The 20898-nt window shown below is 46.6% G+C and overlaps 1 protein-coding gene across 3 annotated transcripts in view; it reads right to left on the reverse strand.

Annotated features, from left to right (window-relative positions):
* Positions 1-20898, reverse strand: part of CENPC (centromere protein C) — a 1220926-nt gene that overhangs the window by 1007174 nt on the left and 192854 nt on the right. For all 3 annotated transcript variants that reach the window (XM_078676246.1, XM_078676245.1, XM_078676249.1), the window contains one exon: positions 18877-18974. In XM_078676246.1, the coding sequence (XP_078532372.1) occupies positions 18877-18974 (98 nt within the window). The remainder of the gene's footprint in view (positions 1-18876; positions 18975-20898) is intronic.

A 20898-nucleotide genomic window follows, 5' to 3' on the forward strand; every position in this document is an offset into this window, starting at 1 on the left:
TGTAAAAACCACCCCTGTATACCAAACAACTAAGCACTTGACTATCCTTCGACAGAGTAATGAAGTCACACATCTTCTGTTTATTGTCAAGGCTTAACCCTAAATAACCCCAACCAGACCTACCCCTTTACCGCACCGTCAAATCTGTGTGAAGGGTGAAATAGGATTTAACTATCTGCTGGTCACTAGGCTTTCACTACATATAGCGATCGAGATAGTGCACTATCACCTAGACCCGTGATCCCTACCCTTTTTGGGGAACTAAAACGTGATCCCTCACCATGTGGGTTCAAAACGGTCTCTTCTGCCACCTCTGCATCCCCAGGTTGTAGTAAACATCTCCATTCCAGAGTGCTGATTTTTAACAAAAATTATCAAATTTCCCAACTCTCTGTACTAACGCCTAATCGATGGTCTAGTAATCTGTGTCACTTAAAAACCGCCAGGTTAATAAAGCTGGCCCGTTTAGACTATGACGTCCACTATGTGCATTTGTAAACCATCGCTCTAGTCTTTTCTGAGAGTGTCAGTACTATGTGATACGTTCCCTAGGCAACGTCAGCCTACTTCACAAACTATGGTCACGGGCCGAATTTCTGACGAGGTCCCATGTGACCCGACGTCACGATTCAATCCTACCACGATTGGCCATTGCTATGAGACTCCGCCTACCAACAACGCGGCCGCGCCCCCGGTAATAGCCGCTCCGACCACGGAATCACATTAAAACAATCCCGCCGGCCGTCGCCCCTGATCATCGGGGTCCGGTTTGAGGTTTCTGCAGGTACACAGATGGTGCCTAGCGTCAAGGGAGTAAGTGAAGATCTGAATGCTGATGGATCTCATTTGGCTGCACGTCGCTAAAGCTAAGTACTATTCTCTCTATTTCCTGACTCGTGTATCCTTGTTCTTTTCATTTATCAAGGGTGTGCCAATTACGCTTCCACCCCCCTCCCGTGACCCATGGTGTACCATGAACAAACCATATAAGTGGAGACATTTTATTTTTTATTTGATTAGCGACAGGATCATAGCCTACTCGGTCCATTGATCTGTAACTGAAACATCGGTTTCTTTTACCTTTTTAACCCACAACCACTACGATTTTTATCTTCACATGTAGCTCACCACACTTCCCAGCGACTAGTGGTTAGCTACCCAGGGACTGAGGTTGGTGTTAAAATAAGGTTAGAACACCACCACTGTCCACCCACAAAGAATGGAGCACCATGGATTTACCTATGTAAATAAGACCTTTCACTAATTGTTTGTTTTGTCTTATTTGTATGTCTATGTCTCTTTATTTCCAAAGGTGCTGAAGCCTCCTAAACCAGGAGTAACTGGGAAGAGAACTCTCTTCCCTTTTTTGCACTTTTTTCACTCATTTTCACTTTTCACGTCCCTAGGTAAGGGTGGGCCTTAGCGTGCCCATACCGCCAGGGTTTAGTACACCTTTTTTAAGTCCTGATGAATGCCTGGTAACTTTACACCGTTTCAAAGGCAGAAACATGTGGACTGATAAATAACTAACTTTGGAAACAACCACACAATTATTTGTGGACTACTTTCCTACACTTAATTTTAAATGTATGTCCTAGTGATCTGATAATAAATAATTTTGATACACTAAAGACATCTTTTTAATTCCCTCACTATATAATATAATTTACTTTCACTGCACGCCCGAACTCACAAAACCTGCTCCGCAGTAATCCTGGCGTCGAAGCACACTAAAGAGGCACTCTGCCTCTTTAGTGGGGCCCAATGATGAAGCATGTCACCACTAGGTGGTCAGTGAGGGCTTTCCTAACTGATCTAAGTAAGGCCAGTTTTCTGTTCTCCTGCTCCTGTTTGTGGTTTCTCAAACACCAGAGAACACTCTTTTGTTATCATGCATATAGTCCGTGATGTTTTACATTTGCTAAGCGAGCCTGGGTATATGCAGTACCCTCCAAAAGTATAAACAGATTAAAAGTGATGGGCCAGAGGAGGAGCTACGATCGCGACCATGATGGCCGCGTGAGTCCTAGGCTCCCGAGACCCCCGCCGCCCCGGGGATTATCCTGTTGATAATCCTGAGTTCTGGCTGCAGGCATCGATGCGGGCAGTGAATCGGTGCTGAGCGCTTTGATCGGCTCTCCGATCGGCAGTGTGGTGCGGGAGAGAGAGGCCCTGGAAGATTGCGGCCTAGACATTTGTAAGCCGGGGACTCGAGTGAGAGTTGAGCCCTGGCTGAAATTGATCAATAGCGGGACCGAAACCGGGAGTCACCGGCTCGGTCCCGTAAAAGTTCCTGCCTCACTCCCGACGCCCCCCCCCCCCGGAGCTGTTTGCGGGTGCGGAGCTGTAGTTGGGCTAGCGCAATAGCATGCATCGGTTGGGCTGGCCCCCCCCCCACCCCTTCCTTCTCCAGTGCATGTTCCGGACAGCAGCTGGGGGGGGCTGAGCTCGCTGAGGCTCAAGCAGGCTTTGCCCTTAGCGTGCTGGGGCCTGGAGGACTCTGCAGCAGCCGGCCCATGTAATTACTTGCCTCTCCTATAAGGCTGGGTGCTGCTGCTGTGCTGCTTCCCTTGCTGGATAAGGCATTTTGACCCTCCACTCCCCATGGACGAACATTAAGGTGGCTGGTTTATTGGGCGCCTGGAGCTCGGAGGTGCCTGTTTTGATTGCTGCGGCGCATCCTGGAAGGGAGCAGCGATTGAGCACGTAACAAACCTTGGATAAGGATTGGTGTTGCGTGCTCTAGCGAAGACCTGATGGCATCATGCATCAAATTGAACTCGGAGCACGATAGACAGCCCGCAGGAGTGGGGTTCGATGGGGCCTGAATGACCGTTGCCGCTCCTAGTTGTTAAGTCAGGCACGGATTGCCTCGTTGCATTGGTCTCGAAGGTGTGCCCATCTTGCGTTTCGTTCCTGGATTGCGTCTTCCGTGGTGGGAGCGCTGCGGAGGCTTGGATTGCTTTACACGGTTGACAAAATGGCGACGAAGCCCGAGACCGAAAAGCAACAATCAAAGGCGCCCAGGGGACCCAAGTATACCCAACAAGCTGGACCGCTGCACGCAACCTAGGGGATCGCCATCTGGCACCGGGAAGTCCCAGGATGTAGGTGGGGAGACGTCGACTACCAGAGGTGAGCAGACGCTGAAGGATGTGATGGCGGCAATTGAGGTGGTGCGAGCCTCCCTGGGTAAGAAGATGGAGCCCCTTGATCATAAACTGGACACGGTGACGATAGAGGTTAACTTAATCCGTGCAGACCTCACTAAAATCAGCGAAAAGGTGAAATCCCTGGACATTAAAACGACCAGTCTCACAGATGATGTGGCCTCGTTGCAGCAAGAAGTTTGTGATCTCAAAACCGCCAGTGATGTCGCGGGCCGCAAGTTGGATGAATACGAAGGGAGGGCCCGTAGAAACAACGTGCGTATTATTGGTGTGCCTGAAAAGGCTGAGGGACAGGCCGCCGACCTTTTTGTTGAAGACGACAGGCCGCCGACCTTTTTGTTGAAGACATCATTCTCAACCATTTGAAGCCCCGAGGCCTTGGGAATTGTTTTTACGGTGGAAAGAGCGCACAGAGTTCCGGGTGGGAGACCGCGTCCTCGGGCCCCACCCCGGCCTATGATTGCGAGGGTGCTTAACTTTAGGGATAGAGACGCTATCCTGCAAGCATCAAGGAATGGAGGTCCATTATGAAAACTCTGCTCTCAGTTTTTTCCCGGACTTTACACAAGCAGTTCAGAAACAGCGACAAACCTTCATAGGCATCAAGAGGGGACTACGGGACAAAGGACTAAAGTACGCCATGCTGTATCCTGCCAAGTTGAGAGTGGAGCATGCGGGGAGAGCTTTTTTCTTTGACATTCCCGAGGTTGCAGCGGACTGGCTGGACACGGTTTATCCTCGGGATGAGCGACAGCGATGGAGCGGTGATGAAGACGAGGTCACCCAAGAAAAAGAATAAAAACTTCTATTGCTGCAGGTGTGGTCGGGTTGGGTTGGGGCAGGGTGCGGGCTGGTGACTATAAAAATTAGGTGATTGTCTGCATTGCTTAGATGGACCCGATAGCATTGCTGGGGCTGAGCGGGTAAATGGGGGCCGTACTCCTCCTCAGAGTTACTCTTCGATAGTTTAGTAGAGAGATTATGGGGCTACACGCACATTGCGAGTTGGGGGCGGATGGATACCGTGAGCAGGGGTGCAGGGTGTGGGGTGATGAAGGGGGTTTGTTTTGGGGTGGACTTTTATGTTTTCTTTTAGTGTTGTTTGTTGTAGGCATTACATTTCAAGGCTTCACTCAGAATTGTAGCATGTTTAAGGTACAGGAACTGGAGAGGAGACCGACCCATTTCATGTTTTATGATGGGGGTAGGGGGCTGAAGGTGTTAAGCTGGAATGTTAATGGGTTGGTGGACAAAATTAAGCGTGGTGTGGTTCTTCAGTTTCTTAGACGTTAGCCCCAGATGTGGTCATGCTTCAGGAGACGCATTTAGTGGATAACTCATGCAGGGCAATGCATAGAATGGGGTTCCGATTGGTGGCGCATGCGGGTTTCACTTCTGGGTCCAAAGGGGTGGGGATTCTGATTAAGAAAACGCTCCCGATGGTGATTGATTCAGTTACTGTGGAAGATAGGGGCAGATATGTAGGAATATCGGGCCGTTGGGAGGGGCATATCCTGTCCATGATGTCGGTATACGTTCCCCCGGGTATGCAGGCAACCACATTTGTAGATTATGGGAAAACCCTTCTGAATTTCCAGAGGGGTCTTTTGATTTTGGGAGGTGATTTTAATGCTGTGGTATCGGGTACTATGGACAGGCATCCCCCTAGAGATACGGGGCGGGCAAAAAGATGGCTTCCCGAGTTCATGGAAGCGTTGGGTTTGATCGATAGTTGGAGACTGCTTCATCCGGGCCAGCGACAGTTCACCTTCCACTCTGGCGTGTATGGTAGTCTTTCCCGTATAGATCACTGATTAGTGACGGCGGCTCAGGCGTATGGCATCACCGAGGCTGCGCACCTGGCTAGAGGCATATCGGATCATTCGCCGCTCTGGCTCAGGTTTGCCATCAGACCGGACTCGGGCGGCAGGATAGCTCCCAGTAATCCATGGTACATGCGCAATCCTAAGGTCCGTAGGGACTTGTTCAAGGCGTTAGAACATTATTTTCAGGAGAATGAGGGATCAATATCGTCTCCACTGTGGGAGGCCTTTAAGGTGGTAATAAGAGGCCAGGCCTTGTCGCTAATCGCAGGGGAAAAGAAGGATCGGAATGCAGAAGTGGTGAACATAGAATCTGAAATTACTAATATTGAGGCGGACTTGGAGCAGGAGGTATCCCGGGCCAAACTGCATGTTCTGCATCTAAAGCAACTTGAGTATAAAGCGTTAGTCACGGATAGTGCCCAGACCTTAAGTAGAGAGCAGTATGATGTCGGAGATAAAACTGGGAAGCTTATTGCCTGGCTGGATAAAAAAGATAGGGCGGACCGGGTGGTTCCGGAACTGGAGACGGCAGAGGGAGCGAGAATAACAGATCCCCGGGGTATAGTGGACGCTTTTGCGGACTACTTTCGTACAGTGTACACCTCGGTTAAGGGGTGGCCGGAGGAGGACTCCCACTTGCTGTTGCGGGATATCCAACTCCCAGGCCTGACTAAGGAAGACCGCGATTTTATGGACAGTGCCCTCACTGCCGATAAGGTGGCCCTGGCAGTGCGCTCCTTACGCTCAGGTGTGTATCTGTCAAGCAGGATGGGCCTTTTTTAACGTGAACTTGGGCGCAGTGCAGTGAAGTGTCCCCTCAGAAACTGTAGGGTACCATAATAGATATCAGTACACATAGACTGTGCTATTCTTGTAGTAACTGACACATTTTGTCGTCCGTTGGACAGGGTCTTTTGTTGAATGGTCTAAGTTTGAGTGGAGGGCGACCCAGTCCTATTTTCCCTCTGTGCTCCCATTGAGGTTGTGCCCAGTCATTTGGTGCCTGCAACCTGTTCCTGGGTCACACGACTGAGTGTACTTGGCCTGTGCGTTTTTCTCCCAGACACGATCACAATAGAGGGTCTGGGAGTAAGCAGGATAGGCCATCATGAATTTGATAGGGGGCGAAGTTGTCACCTACCACATTTGCACTTAAAAGGTTCTGGCCCAGCTAACACACAAATGGCTTTACACTAGTTTATTGTGGCCCCAGATGGATTTGGACCAGGAAAGGAGGCAGGGAATTCCAGACACCTCTGTAAGGGAAAACCTTTAGAAGCTCCTGCTGTTTCAAAGGGGGCACCTGGTGTAAAAAAAGGACCTTCGGACCCACTCTTCAATACACTCCTGTACCTGTGGATACTAAGAAGAATTCCCCTGCTACTTGAGGCCTGCCCTGCTGTCCGAGAAGAAAGTCTGAACATGCACTCTTTATCCCAGGCTGACAGGACTCCAAAGGTCAGCTGACTGCTCTCCTGTCCTGAGCTGCATGGCATAACAAGCTCCAGAGACAACTCTGCAACTGCCAGATGACAAGCTGCACTGGATCAGCAAATGGAGCTGCCTGAGCCGTGCTGGAGTACGTTTCTGATCCCCCAATAGGTGCCTCTCAGAGTCGAGTTATTTTGAACATCAGTTTAGTTCCTCCTAGAAAAAAAGGAGACATTTCTGAAACTTTGAGCACTTAGCGACCACAGTCTATTTCAAACCAAGATTTTGCCACCAGCGATGACCAACCCATGAGCAGTTCTGGAGAAGCAGACTCTTCACACTAGAGCAGCAGCCAACAACAACTGGCAATGTGAGATCTGTACTTCACTCTACGGTATCGGCGGTTGCTGCTAAAGCGAATCCACAGCAACTTCTGTCCACAACGCACAATTGGAACTTCCAGCTACAGACGCGATAGGCCACAATGCCTGGCCTGCCATTCGTGCTACAGCAATTACTATATGCAGCGCTCTCCCTGCTCCCTCCACCATGAACAGAACTCCTTGTGCTGAACTTTAGACGGTAACATTTTTAGCAAGATTAACCTGGACCCCGTATCCAGCCTGCACTCCATTGCAGTCATTCGGAATTTGTGCCTTTCACCCGGTCTCCAATGACCAGATAGCCATGAGTGGCACTTTGCGCTTTTAGGCTGTATAGGCTGTTTACCTACATTTTTCATTCATTCATTTCATAAATCTTTATTTCGGTAATATATCACCATAAAAGATATTAGTATCCATTTCATATTTGTAAAAACAATAAAACATTAAAACATTTCAAGATACATCAGAGACCATAGGAATGTTCAGTGATAGTGGGTATCACATTTTTACTACGGTAAAAATCATTAACCAGCTTTGAGACTCTGACTTCTCAGAAACCACATTGCTCCTAAATATTTAGCCACTGCAAAAACAATGTGATCCGACAAGTCTGTTTTCATCACTCTAAACGCGGCCAAGCACTCTGCAAACCCCAAATTCCTGCATATAGGGACAATCCATTTCTTGCGGGTCGCGTTATAGGCTGGGCAGAAAAAAATTATGTGGAGCTCAGTTTCTTTAGCCACTCTGCAAGCCGGGCATAAGCTGACTGCTGATTCGCTCCACTTACTAGTTAGAGCTCGAAGTGGAAGGGTCCCATGCCTCCATTGCAAATAGAGTTTCCTAAGTAAAACAGGATATAATTTGTCCAAGGCTGGTTCAAAGCTGTAAATGTCCTTGATGCGTAAAAATGACTCTGTGAGTGTCCCCAGGTTTTGCCGACGACAGAGTGCCGCTATTTTACTGTCGTAATAAACCTTTGCCAGTCTCTTTTTGGGAATTAATGGGCAAGCGGATGAAGGATCAGACCAGAGTGTCGATAGGCCTAGACCCTCCAACTCAGTTTTAATATATTTGAGCCATTTAATTTTCCCTGCATTAGGCATAGCAAGCACCTCCTGAAGCCCCTGCCTATAGCTAATCAGTTCTGGGACTGCCCACAGCCTATGCCAATAGACCAAGGGGCGCAATGCCATATCTTCACCAAGGGGTCGCAACCCCAGATCTAACCTTAGTGGAACAAGGGGCGTGCTGGGCGGGAGTGCTACCACCAGCCTAATGAACTTGTTCTCCTCTCCGACCAGGTCGGGAGAAGCTACATGACCCCAGAGCTCGCAACCATACATGGCAGCCCCCCTTTCCTGTGTCCTATAGATCTGAAGGGGTGGGCCAACGGGTTTGATGGATGACCTGTTTTTTCCCATAAGCTTCATGACCCCGCCCGAGTACTGGACCAATTTGAGTAGTGCTTTCTCTTGGTGTGTGCTCCAGGACATATTTTCATTTAACATGACTCCAAGATACTCAAAGGTTCGCACCCTTTCGAGTCTACTTTGCCCGATGCTGGGGCTAGATCGTAGTTTTGGTGGGGGGTTAAAAACCATAAATTTGGTGTTTAAGGTGTTGATTTCTAAACCGTGTTCCCCACAGAACTCCACAAAGCCATTTAAAACGCGCTGAATCCCCATTGGGGACTTTGAAAGCAGCAGGGTGTCGTCAGCGAACATAATCGCCGGCACCCTGCTGCCTGCCAATTTGGGAGCGTCAGAATTGACCACTCCCTTCAGGTGGGAGATTACCCCGTTGACGTAGAGGCAGAGCAGGGTCGGTGCAAGCACACAACCCTGCCTTACCCCCCTGTCAACAGGGAACCGGTTCGACAGCGCCCCCTCCTTGCCACACCTCACCTGAGCAAAGTTGGCAGTGTTGAGACGAATAATCATCTCCAACAAGCCCTTAGGGACCCCCAATTTGGCCAGCACCTCCCAGAGTTTTCTGCGGGGAACCAGGTCGAAGGCCGCCCTCAGGTCCACGAATACAGTGTAGAGGCTGCCACCCTCCAGCTGTGCCGTTTTCCAAAAGATGAGGGCGAGCCGAAAGACCTGGTCTGTGGTGGAGACCTTCCTTCTGAACCCCGCCTGGAATGGACTCAGAATATCATATTCCAACATCCACTCCGACAAGCGATCCAGAAGTAACCTAGTGAAGAGCTTCTGGGAAACGTCTATCAGGCTTATTGGCCTGTAATTGGCTGGGAGCAGAGGCGAGCCCTTCTTAAAAATAGGGACTATCTCTGCCCCCAGCCACGTTGGGGGGACCGTCATGCCGTTCAAAATTGCATTGAACAGCACCCTCAGATACGGGGCCCAGATCTTGATTTCGTGCCTGTAGAGGTCCCCTGGGAGCTTGTCCAGGCCTGGCGCCTTTTCAGCAGCGAGACCCAAGATTGCCACAGTGAGTTCTTCCAAAGTAAACCCATCCATCGGGGATATGCTTTCAGGGGGTTGGGCCATTGCTGCTGGCTCGGGAAGGTTCCCCAATTGATCTAGACGGGGCGCGCTATACAAAGTTTTAAAGTGGTCCTCCCACACAGTGGAAGCAATATTTGCATCTACTGCCGCTATAGGTTCAGCTGAACCGTGCTTAACGATATGCCAGAATTTCTGGGCATCTCGAAGTGCAAGGGCAGCCGACATTTCAGACCAGTTATCATGGTCCCATTCTATTTTGGCATTACGGAGGATAGACTTATAGGCCAGCCGCTTTTCCCTAATCTTGCTAGGGGTTTCCCGGATTTTGAGGGACTCCAATAGGTCGGCCTTTGCTCTCCTGCAAGAAGCATTGAACCATGAGGCTCTTCTCCCCTTGGCCTTTTTCGTCCTGGCCACAGGGTTCAGTACTTCTGCTAGGTTAGAACAAAGCTCAGAGTGAATATCCCCAAGCACGGAGAGCTTATCAGGGGAGGGTAACTGAGGAATGAGATCCACAACTTTTTCAAGGACAGGGACCACAGCCGCATATAGTCTCTGGATATTTTTCGGGTTCTCCACTAGTCTTGGCCATCTAACCCTACGTCTATTGCTAGTTGCAACTAGACCAACAAGGAGTGCTAAATTTCCATCTGTGCTACCCGTGGGCAAACCCTGGACAGCGACCCTCAGTGACAATGCGTTGTGGTCACTGTCAGTCCTTTTGACTATTGTGAAGTCCCTCACTTTGGCCCAATCGTTCGTTGTGACCAGGATATAATCTATCCGTGACTCATGCCCTGGTCTATTGAAGGTAGGCTGGGGTGGGATATCTCCCTTAAGACGCCCATTACAAGCCCTCAATGAGTGGGATAAAGTGAGAGATGTTATTTGGGTGGCTAGTGGTGACCATGATTTTACTGGTGGGCCCAGCAAGATGGGTATCTCCCATAGATCGTCCTCTTCGCTAATTACCCCTTCCAAATGATCCGGGAGGGGCTCGTACTGAATGTTAAAGTCCCCGCCAACTATAAGTGATGGACAGAGGGTGGCAGAATCGAGGAACAAAGCCAAGTCTTCAATTGCCCCCGAAGTGGCTGTTAACCCAACTGGTCTAGAGTATAAATTTATTAATGCTACGCTCGCACCAGATGCCCACTCCAGAACAACACACTGAAGGTCTGGTGAGTTAGTATCGAGATTTCTCGCCCTGCATCCTAGGTGGGAACCTACCCAAATCAGCAAGCCACCAGACGGTCGGCCCTTCCCACCCCATTTTGCCGCGATCGCAAAGGAAGCGTACCCTGTGCGGGACTGTTGTTCTATGGCCCACGTTTCCTGGAACAGACATATGTCATATTCCTCAATAAATTCCACCCACTCTGAGGAATCTAGTTTATTGCCCAACCCGGCAACATTCCAGGAAAGTATCGAAACTACACCAGGAGCCCCCGCCTTATCAATAGTGTTAGAACCCAGGGAACAACTGCTTGTCCTGCACTGGCTGTACTTGGGACAGGACAATCCCTCCCTGTATACTTACCTAATTTTTTTTAACTGTACTCTATTTTTAGGGCTCGCACCTGGCGATTACAGCGCGAAGCGCTGTCTCGCCTGCGAGACCTATAGTCACCGGCTATGCTTTCAAGGAAACAGGTGATGGGCACGCGCAGCATGCCGGAATCGGATCAGATCGCGCCGTGAACACGCGCACTGTGAACTGTTGCCGTTGATTACATGTCCAGCTGGCTTGTAGCGCGCGGTGCTCGCAGGCACTGCAGTGCAGTCACTCACCCGCCTCCCGGTAGCTCTTCTCAGGCAGGCGGGCTCCTCGGGCGTACAGCATGGTGTGCAGGGGCTGCTTTTTTGTTGCTTTGGCCGCCCCCTCCCAAGGACTCGCGAGCGGCGCAGCACTTCTCCAGCACAGCGGCGAACTCCGCATGCGCCGCCACTGGGCACGAGCCGCAGGGCATGCCGATGTGCACGCTCACGGCGTGCCTTTCACTTTCCGTATTACTGCGAACCCCCACCGGCAGATTGCTCCTCACTGTCCTGCAAGACTAACTCCGGTCGCTTCCGCAATACTAAGCGAAACCGGAATACTAGGCTCTAGCTACTACCGTCGCTGCACCGTACCTCTAGACTGCTCCAGCCTGATCGAAGAACTGATCGCAGCGCAGGACTGGATGGGGAGCGGTGGAGCAGAGCATGAATGCAGTGGTCTCAATTTGAGAAACGTTATGGATGTCACATTTCCTCTAATTCTGATCACTTACTCTTCTGGCAGGCTGATCTAACTTCCTTTTCTTAGCATCTCTCAATGACCCATGCCACAATGGCACAGAGATTGGTGCCAAAGTAGACACCAGCATCTCTAGACAATGGCCTGGTGGTAGGATCATACTGGGACAGAAATTAGGCACAAGCACCAAAATAAAAGTGGCCTCATCAGCGAACTAAATAGATGAAAAAGTGGCCCTTGTTTGCAATTTAGGGCTGCTTTGAACTTGCAAAGACACGCTGTATAAGTATTTTGCAAAGTATAGAAGACCGCATGGTTTGTAGCTTCCTGGAGGCAATGTTTGTTTTAATATTAGGGGGTTGGAAGGTCTTGCTAGAGAAATTTCCTGTTCAGTTTTCTTTGACGCTAGACCGATGCACCAATGTCTTCAATACTCATCTTAGTGTACCAGGAATGCCGAAGACCTGCATGATATATGATTGGCCCAGTAGCACATCATGGTGAGCATCATCACATGTTGCTGATCAGGTTTGAGACCTTGCAGAGACCATAGGGAAACCCAGTGGTGCTCTTGTCGAAGCAGAGGTCGATTGGCCTCAGCTTCTCAATAGATTTTAGAACACACTGAACCATACTTGAGATGAAGATGTGACGCCGCTCACCAAGTCACCTCGCTGCGCTGCGCTGCATGACAGGGAAAGGGAAGGAATATGGCCTATTTAATATTATATGGCGCATTCCTGCCTTTTCCCAGCACTGGCGTACATTAGGCTGCCTAGTGCCAACGCAGGCACTCTTGCACCATGGTGCAGGTGTGACTGTGTTGCAAGCAGGATTGTTTTAAGCGCAATCAATTTCCTGAGACATAGTCCTCTTTCTATGTGTGCTGCAGAACAAGGCACACATTGATAGAGGATGTAACAAGGCAAAGTAAAAATATTTCTCCTCGTTACATCTCACCTGTGGAGGCGCAGCATTTTGACGCATTCCGAGGCCTGCCAGTAATGGTAAACTGGGAAAGCATCAAAATCCCTGGGTTGTGCGTGGGAACACCCATGCACCACCCATGGAACGCCTCCCTGGGGCACAGTAATGCAACACATCAATTTGTGCTGCTCTACGTTACTCTAGATTTATCAAGCCACTCAGGGCAACCCAAAGGGGCCTTGCGTTGCTTAATAAATCACATCTTGAGGGTCTCGTTGCTTTTGCACCTCATTGCGTGGCGTAAATGCGATGCAACCCCTTGATAAATATGGCCCTCAGTGCCTTTAACAACAAGCATTTACAATGCAATAGGTCTTTTATTATTTGTATTTTATTATTATTATAGGTTATTAAAGTTTCAGCTATTAGCCTTGTAAATGACAATGCCTTTTATACTTTGCATCGGTGCGTAAAAAAGCACTTTGTACTTATAGTCCATGCTTATGAGAAGCAAGGCTGGCAGTCTCTTTTACTGCCAGCCTTGCTCATCGTAAGCAAGGACTATACGTTCAAAGTGCGTGTTAATGCACTGATTGCAGGTTTTAAAAACAAATGAATAAAAGGCATTGTCATTTACAATGCCAATAGCTCAAACTTTAATAATGCGAGACCTATTGCATTGTAAATGCTTGTTCTATTTTGGTGTGAGATTTGTCTTGGGTGGTGTTTTCAATTTACTACTGTTTAATGCTAGATATATAATTTTATACTTTACACACAGCCCCCAAGTTAAGTCTGGCTGATTTTGTACTAAGCTACCAGAGGGTTAATCACAGGTTAATTTTGTGGTACACCCTGCCAAGCCTTTCGGCTTACCCCTCTCTCAAACAACAAGGCAATTTCTCACAAGTAAGCTTTATAGGAAATGGAATTAATTTTCATAGACCTTCAGTTGTAAGGGCACTTTTAAAACATCTGGAGATCCTCACCACCAGACACACTAAAATCGTGTCTTTACCCCCGGGCAACTTCTATAAACCACCCACTAAGAGGCTTATTGCAAGGACCACCCCCTTTAGCCAAACAGAACAAATTTGCTGAGACTCAAGACTAACATACCCCCCTTCTCAAGCTGGCAGGGTTGATCTTCTACCCAAATGCTCATCACATGCACCTATAGTGCACAGTTATATTTCCATAGCGGGTCCTATGGCTTGCAATAACCAGGTCTTGAAAAAACGCAGCTGGAATGTGGCCGGCTTACAATCAAACAAAGTCTTAGCCAACTGGCTGGAGTTAGTCAGGCAATATGATATTTTAATGTTTCAAGAAACCTGGGATACTAAAGATACATATCTTGAAGGGTTTGAGTGTTATAACACTCTAGCTCCACTTTCTAAATCCAGACGGCCGTCCAGTGGTCTAGCCATATGGGTGAACATTGCGGCGGGGGGCTGTGTTAAGGCTTTACCAACTCACAATTATAAATTCCAGGCTTTAAAATATAAAAGGGGCACGTCTTTGTATTTGATCAATGTTTAAAACATCGACTTTTATAGTTCACCTAATACAAATTTTATTAACCTATGACTATATCACCACCGTAAGGAGCTTGAAGGGTTTTGACAACACTGCAAGCATTTGTCTGGGAGGCGATGTTAATGCTAAACTATCTTACTCAGATTTTTCCGTTCCTAGTAACCATGGTACAGTACAAACTTGTAAAAGGGGTGCAGAGCTGATGGAGCATTTGATATCTCATAATTTGAGAAACGTTATGGATGTCGCTGCTCTTAATATTAATAATTACATTTCAGAAACCACATTTAGATGCAGTGGCTGCGCTATCACAATTGATTATATATAATTTTCCCATAATCTAGAGAATTTTTTTTTGCACGCTAAAGTTATTGTTACACTCCATGGCGATCATAACCCAATCGAAGCAGTATTTAAACTGCCCCCCGAGGCCTGAATATAAAACTGAGTGTGGAGCAAGGAACCCATCAGATAAACTGCAATTGGTATGGTGAGGAGTTGATTCTACAAAATTGTTCTATAAGGTGGTCAGGGAAAATCTTGCACTTTTTGAGGTTTGTATGACAGTGCAGGAACCTAATCCTAATGTAATCACTGCATTCACTAATTTCTGCTTAACTATTACAACTGAATTAATTAAACCTGCCGTTCTATACCCCACAGCCCCAGATGGTTCAATCATGAGTGTTTAGCAGTGAACCAACAGTTACGCAAGGCCCTATCCACAAAACCAAGGTGTCACCAACCGGTGCAACTGCTGAGGAAAAAAAATACAAGTTGGTTACCTTTTTGAGGAAGGAAGAGATAATGATTGAACGTCGGGATTTGCTTACAAGTTTAAAGAATGTTAAACTCTTTTGGGCCTCTATAAAAGATATGCAAGCGATGGGCCAGACACCAATACAAATTAGTTGCAATTTAACTAGTGAAGCATGAGATGCACACTTTTCTGTGATATATACAGCTCTCCGATGCGACAAGGATCTGCCAAAGTTGCCTACTCCCAAAGAAGTTATGTTGTCCTTGGCCATTGTGAAAGAAGCCATATCAGAGCCACGGCAATTAAGCCCCCCGCCCTGATGAGGTGCCCATAGACCTCATTAAACACAAACCTGATATCTTGGCCCCCTCCTGCTTAATGTTTTTAATACCTTAGTCTGTTCCCAGTTACCAAGCACATGGTCAACTAGTATTATTGTTCCAATTTTTAAAAAGGATGACTGCACCCAGCCAGGCTGTTACAGACCAATTTCTCTGATAGACATCACTGAATAAAAATCTTAGGCAGGGTTCGGTACACCATTATTAAAATCTGGGCTGAGAAGAATCCAATTCTGCATCCCTGCCAACGTAGTTTTAGGAACAACGTGGGTACAATATAACAGTGTCTTAACCTCCATTTAATAATTGGGAAATAAACCATTGCCCCTCCGCTCACCAATAAATTTAGCTTTTATGGACTTAACCTCTGCTTTCTATTTTGTTAATCGATCCCGACCGCGGTCTATCCTTCTAGACAGCAGAATGGACGAGGCACTAGTACACTTTCTAGTGTATCTACATAGAGACTTGAAAGCCAGTATCAGAATCAACGTGCATGGGGACGTCTCTAATGATATTGGCGTTTTTAAATGGGTACGGCAGGGGTGTGTCTTAGCCCCATTACTTTTTATTCTGTATATGAATAACTTACATATGTTTTTAACAACACTCACTAATGATGGGACTAGTTAATGGCCATATACTCCCATCCCTACTATATGCTGATGAAGGATCCTAATGGGCCGCACACCTAATGCCCTGCATGTTTTAGTTCGGGGCTTTGCGGATTTTATGGCCTCCCTAGATTTATGTACCAATTAAAAGAAATCTTTCATGATGGTCTCAGGTCCAAGGAAGCACTTGTTAAATGTTATCTCTGTGGGCAACCAGAGTTTACAATGCACAAGCCCTTTTCCCTACTTGGGGCTGTTTTTTGCCGCTAATGGCTTATGGGCTGATCACACTATATATTGTAGGAATACATTTTCTAAATCAATTAACACAGTACTTAATCTTCCCCAACCCGGGAGTGGGGGGCTATTTTACCTATTTAAATGTCAGTGTACACCTACAGCAACATATGGCGCAGAGGTATGGGGCATTTCTAAATGTAATTATATTCAGTATAAAGAGAACAGTTTCTGTCGAAAGTTCCTGGGAGCCCCAATCTCTACATCTCAATACGTGTGCCACAGTGAACTGAAGTTACATTATATCGAAGACTATATTAGGGCGTAACCTGCTCTATTTTGGCTAGCCATATGGAAAAATGAGGCGGCCTTCCGCACTAGAGAGATCATAACAGAATGCCTCATTTGTACCGCTTTGTTCGCCATAAGTTGGCAGGGTATGCTCGGACGTGAGTCCCTTGCTCACTTTGCCACTGGATTCAGGCAAGCCTGGCTGAAGACGGCTGTAATGCCAGAAACAGGTCCTAGGAAGCTTGTTTCCGGTCCAGGGAAGGCATGGCTTGGCATTTTGGGCTGGACTGTTCCCATGAGGCACAGAGTCAGACTGATTTGCATATGGCCATGTCTGAACTGGGGTGGCAGAGTGGGCTAAAGAACAGTGATGGATTAAACCCAGATCTGTTGACTGGGTGTGAGTGTTTGATTGGTTCAGATGCTCCGTCCATCACAATCTCCTTTTGTACCGCTTTGTTCGCCATAAGTTGGCAGAGTATGCTCAGACGTGAGTCTCTTGCTCACTTTGCCACTGGATTCAAGCAACCCTGGCTGAACACGGCTGTAATGCCAGAAACTGGTCCTAGGAAGCTTGTTTCCGGTCCAGGGAAGGCATGGCTTGGCAGTTCGGGCTGGACTGTTCCCATGAGGCACAGGGTCAGACTGATTTGCATATGTCCATGTCTGAACTGGGGTGGCAGAGTGGGCTAAAGAACGGTGATGGATTAAACCCAGATCTGTTGACTGGGTGTGAGTGTTTGATTGGTTCAGATGCTCCGTCCATCACCACCCCCTTTTGTACCTCAATTGTGAAAAATGCATGAATATCCCATGGCTAGCAGAGGTGAGAACTAGTTTATGTAAGATCAATTACAAACATATCTGACAGTGGAGTGGTGTGGCTCACTGGTTAGAGGCGGCAGACCCAGAAGCAGAAGTCGGCCCGGGACCAGGGTTCGATTCCCGACGCGGCAGGGTCGTGGACCAGGGTCAGCGGACTCGATAATTCTTGCCTCGGTGCCTACTCTAACCAGGGGTCCCACTCGGCAACTCTGGGCATTAGCATGCCTAATCTCCACAACGGCCCCATCAACGCCGGGGATGCCTGGCTCCACCTTGGGGATTCCCAGCAGGGACCATCCCACAGGGAAAGCCAGGACGGGTTCCCCAGTGGTATACAGCGCCAGGACGCCGACTGGCAACAGTATGCTTTACAAGTATACACATTACACGTTACATTACATTACAGCCCCAATGAGCTAGAGTGACACTAAACAAAAAAGATCTCCGGCAGCCCTATATAGATAGGCACTATAGAAAGGACAGACTCAACAGGCTATTTACCCGACTAAACCCATTGGTTCGCTGGGAGTGCGGTCTCCTCTTTCGTTTGAGAGCAGGCACTGTGAAGTATTTATTATGTTTTCCTCTTGGCTTTCAAATCAATCTTGATCTTGTTCCATGCCCATGCCCATGCCCATGCGATGGAGGCTCAGGCCAAGCCACATTACACTTTCTATTCTTTTTTAAGTATTATATAAAATACACTAAACTGTTCTAACTTCCTTTTTTTTTTTTTAAAGGCACTCATATGTCAATCACAGAGATGCATACAGAAGGACTCTTCTTAATTTAAGTTAATATTTTGTGTGGGGGGCCTTTTTGAAAACTGCTGTTCACGCGCTTAACATGATGAACACTGTATACACTGTATTTTAATTGTCCTGCACTGTATTGGAATTTTTATATAGCACCTTTTTATGAATATCATGAACTAGTGTGTTTTGATGCATTGTTGTATGAGTTTGTTCTTTTATGGATATGTTTATCCGAATAAAGTAATTGAAGTTTATTAAAGTGGAAATGGAAATCTTCCTACACATTTGCCTAACCGATCCTATGCGGTGATACCTACACACTAGTACTATAAATTGTTTTCAAACTGAAAACTGTTTCAACTATTCACTTTTCGTATTTTTAAGATTTTGCCCTGTTTCTTGAACAAAGTCACCAAAAAATGACAGTTCAAACGTTTTAAACTGCATAAAGTATTAATCACATTAACATTACTCAAACAAGCATTTGCAATTGCGATAGCTTAAGCTATTGCCATTGTACATGACAGTGCCTTTTATTTTTGTGTTTTGATAATTAACACAAATAAAAGGCATTGTAATTTATAATTCCAATAGCTCAGACTCTTGCAAATGCAAGACCTATTGCTTGGAAAGTAAAAGCGTGCATGGCACGATGAATGTTGCAGGAAAGCATGTGGTGCCTGCAGTAGGAGAAACACGTTAAAGAAAATAGTGCTTACAGACTAAATAAGACGTACTGTGTACTAAGCGAGGTAAGAGGGCCAGTCCTCATGGAAGGTTACAAATGAAGACAAGGCGGTACTAAGGAGGAACTAACAAGCCTATTAATGAATCAGAAGCCAGCATTTTAGAAGGACAATGACAAGCCAATGACAAATATGGGCGGGCATTCAAGTCCATACTCCAATACAGCAAGCCTCGCAGAGCATGCGCTGCCCAGGCCCGACCTGAAAAGGGTGACGTTGGCCTTGCTTGTATTCGATTAATAGCGTTCACCACTGAATTAATATATAAACATTAAAAGTTTAGGAAGCATTTAAAAAGAAAGAACATGTTTCATTTACCTGATTATTCTGATTAAGTGCAGCAGTTCGGGAATTGGTGCTGATAGGAGTGGAGCAAGTCAGAGGCTGTGGATCAACTGTGCTAAGATCAGCATCAACTAAGGATAAGGAAACAGAAAAGATAATATTAAGGAAGAATTTGCTTTAAGATGATAGCAATATTCTGAGTTCTTGTACCATTTCCTTTACAACTGAATGAGAACTGACTTTATTACAAACAGGAATGGAGAAGGCTTTGTTTGAAAATGTTGCACTTCGAAAAAAGGCCTTTCGCGAGCATTCTCCTTCAAGTCTCACATTCAAACTAGATGTTTCAACCTGATCAACCACAGTTCCCATCACATTCTCATCAAGACAGTCCGTGATTGCTAAATGATTTTTACACAGGAAGAAGAAAAAGACCCATATGTACAAACCAATTCTGCATTTCTTAAAGTCTGAATCACTAGTTCAGGCCATTAAGAAATGTAAAATTGCCCTTCGGTATGTAAGAAAGGCATATACGTCATTGCAAAATTAGATTTCTACCCAGTTGAAATCGCATTTTGGGAATTGCAAAATAGGAAATAGCAAATAGGGATTTCCTATTTGCAATTCTGTAACTGCATTTACATAGTATTTCCTCACTGACACTAGACACAAAATAGGGCATTTAGGAAATGCAATCACCATTGATTCTGATCTAGTGGTAACCAGGTGCAAACTAGAAAAAAGCAAACACAATGCATCAGGAACATCTACAATCATGCCAGATTCAATAGTATGAAGAAAATAATCCATTGCTCAAATTACCATGAGGAGCAGTTTTCCATGTATTCTCAAACCTACTTTATGTATATGAAAGTTGCCTGCGTAAATCAAAGCCTTAAAATAGATATGTTTTGTAAAATGTTACAATAACATGCACAGTCTCTGAAGAATATGTCATAGCATTCTCACAGACACATCCTGAACTCCCATTGTATCAATCTCTTCATCTCATGAAGTCCAACAAAATTAGGTTGCGTACTGTTGTAATAGTTATTCTTCATCCGGTTTCTTTACAAACTACAGGACCTATAAGTAGGGTAACCAGGGGAGATGGCCTCACTTTGTAAATATCCATGTAAACTGTCAGGCAGCCCATGTTTTCTGAAAACGTGGGGCTTGATTTAGAGTTGGGCGGATGGCCTCCACTAGATTACAGCCTGCTATTTTGGGGGGCGTTCTGTAGCTGTTATCACGTTTTGTCCTGCCATCTGGTCATATAATTTTCTGTTCAAGAAGCTTTCATCTTTTTAATTACAGAGGCATACAGGAAAGTGCCCCTTTTTGACAGTGTCACCTCCACTTTTTGTCTGGTATTCAATGCAGTTTTGACTGGAAGTGCACTGGGTTTCTCCTATCCAGGTCCCCAGTACAAGATCCCTTTACCTAAACGGTACAATTGTTCACCCAATTTGCAATAGCTTTGGCATCCCTGTAAGTTTATAGTAAGTGGTACCCCTGGTATCCAGGCCATGAGTACCAAATTGGGTCCCTAAGGGCTGCAGCATGTATTGTGCAACCCTATGGGTCCGCTCACGTAGCTCATGCAGACTGCCATTGCAAGCTGCGAGTCCTGGTGCTAATAAAAGTGAAAACATGACATGGCACACCTCCCTGTGTGCCATGCCTTCAGACATTGCATACAGCATCGGTAGGTCGCCCCTACAGCAGGCCTTACAGCCCTGAGGCAAGTTACACTATACTGTATGTGTGGAAATATCTGCATGAGCAGATATGCCCCTGTGCTGGTCAGTTCAATTACTGACAGTACAAGTGACCGCTAAAGCCATTTTAAGTACATGGATGGACACACGTTGCGAACAAGTTCCCTCGCTACAGGATGGCTTCACTGTATTTAAAAAAAACACATTGATTCAAGGGATGGATTTATTAATACCTGCACCCAGAGGACACCTGAGAAGTGTCCCCTGAAAACCTACCAACTCACGGGGATAGCTGATAATCTATTGAGCTCCTAGACACAGGTTGAAGTAA

Source organism: Lissotriton helveticus, chromosome 2_1 (assembly GCF_964261635.1).
Source record: "Lissotriton helveticus chromosome 2_1, aLisHel1.1, whole genome shotgun sequence".
NCBI lineage: Eukaryota > Metazoa > Chordata > Amphibia > Caudata > Salamandridae > Lissotriton > Lissotriton helveticus.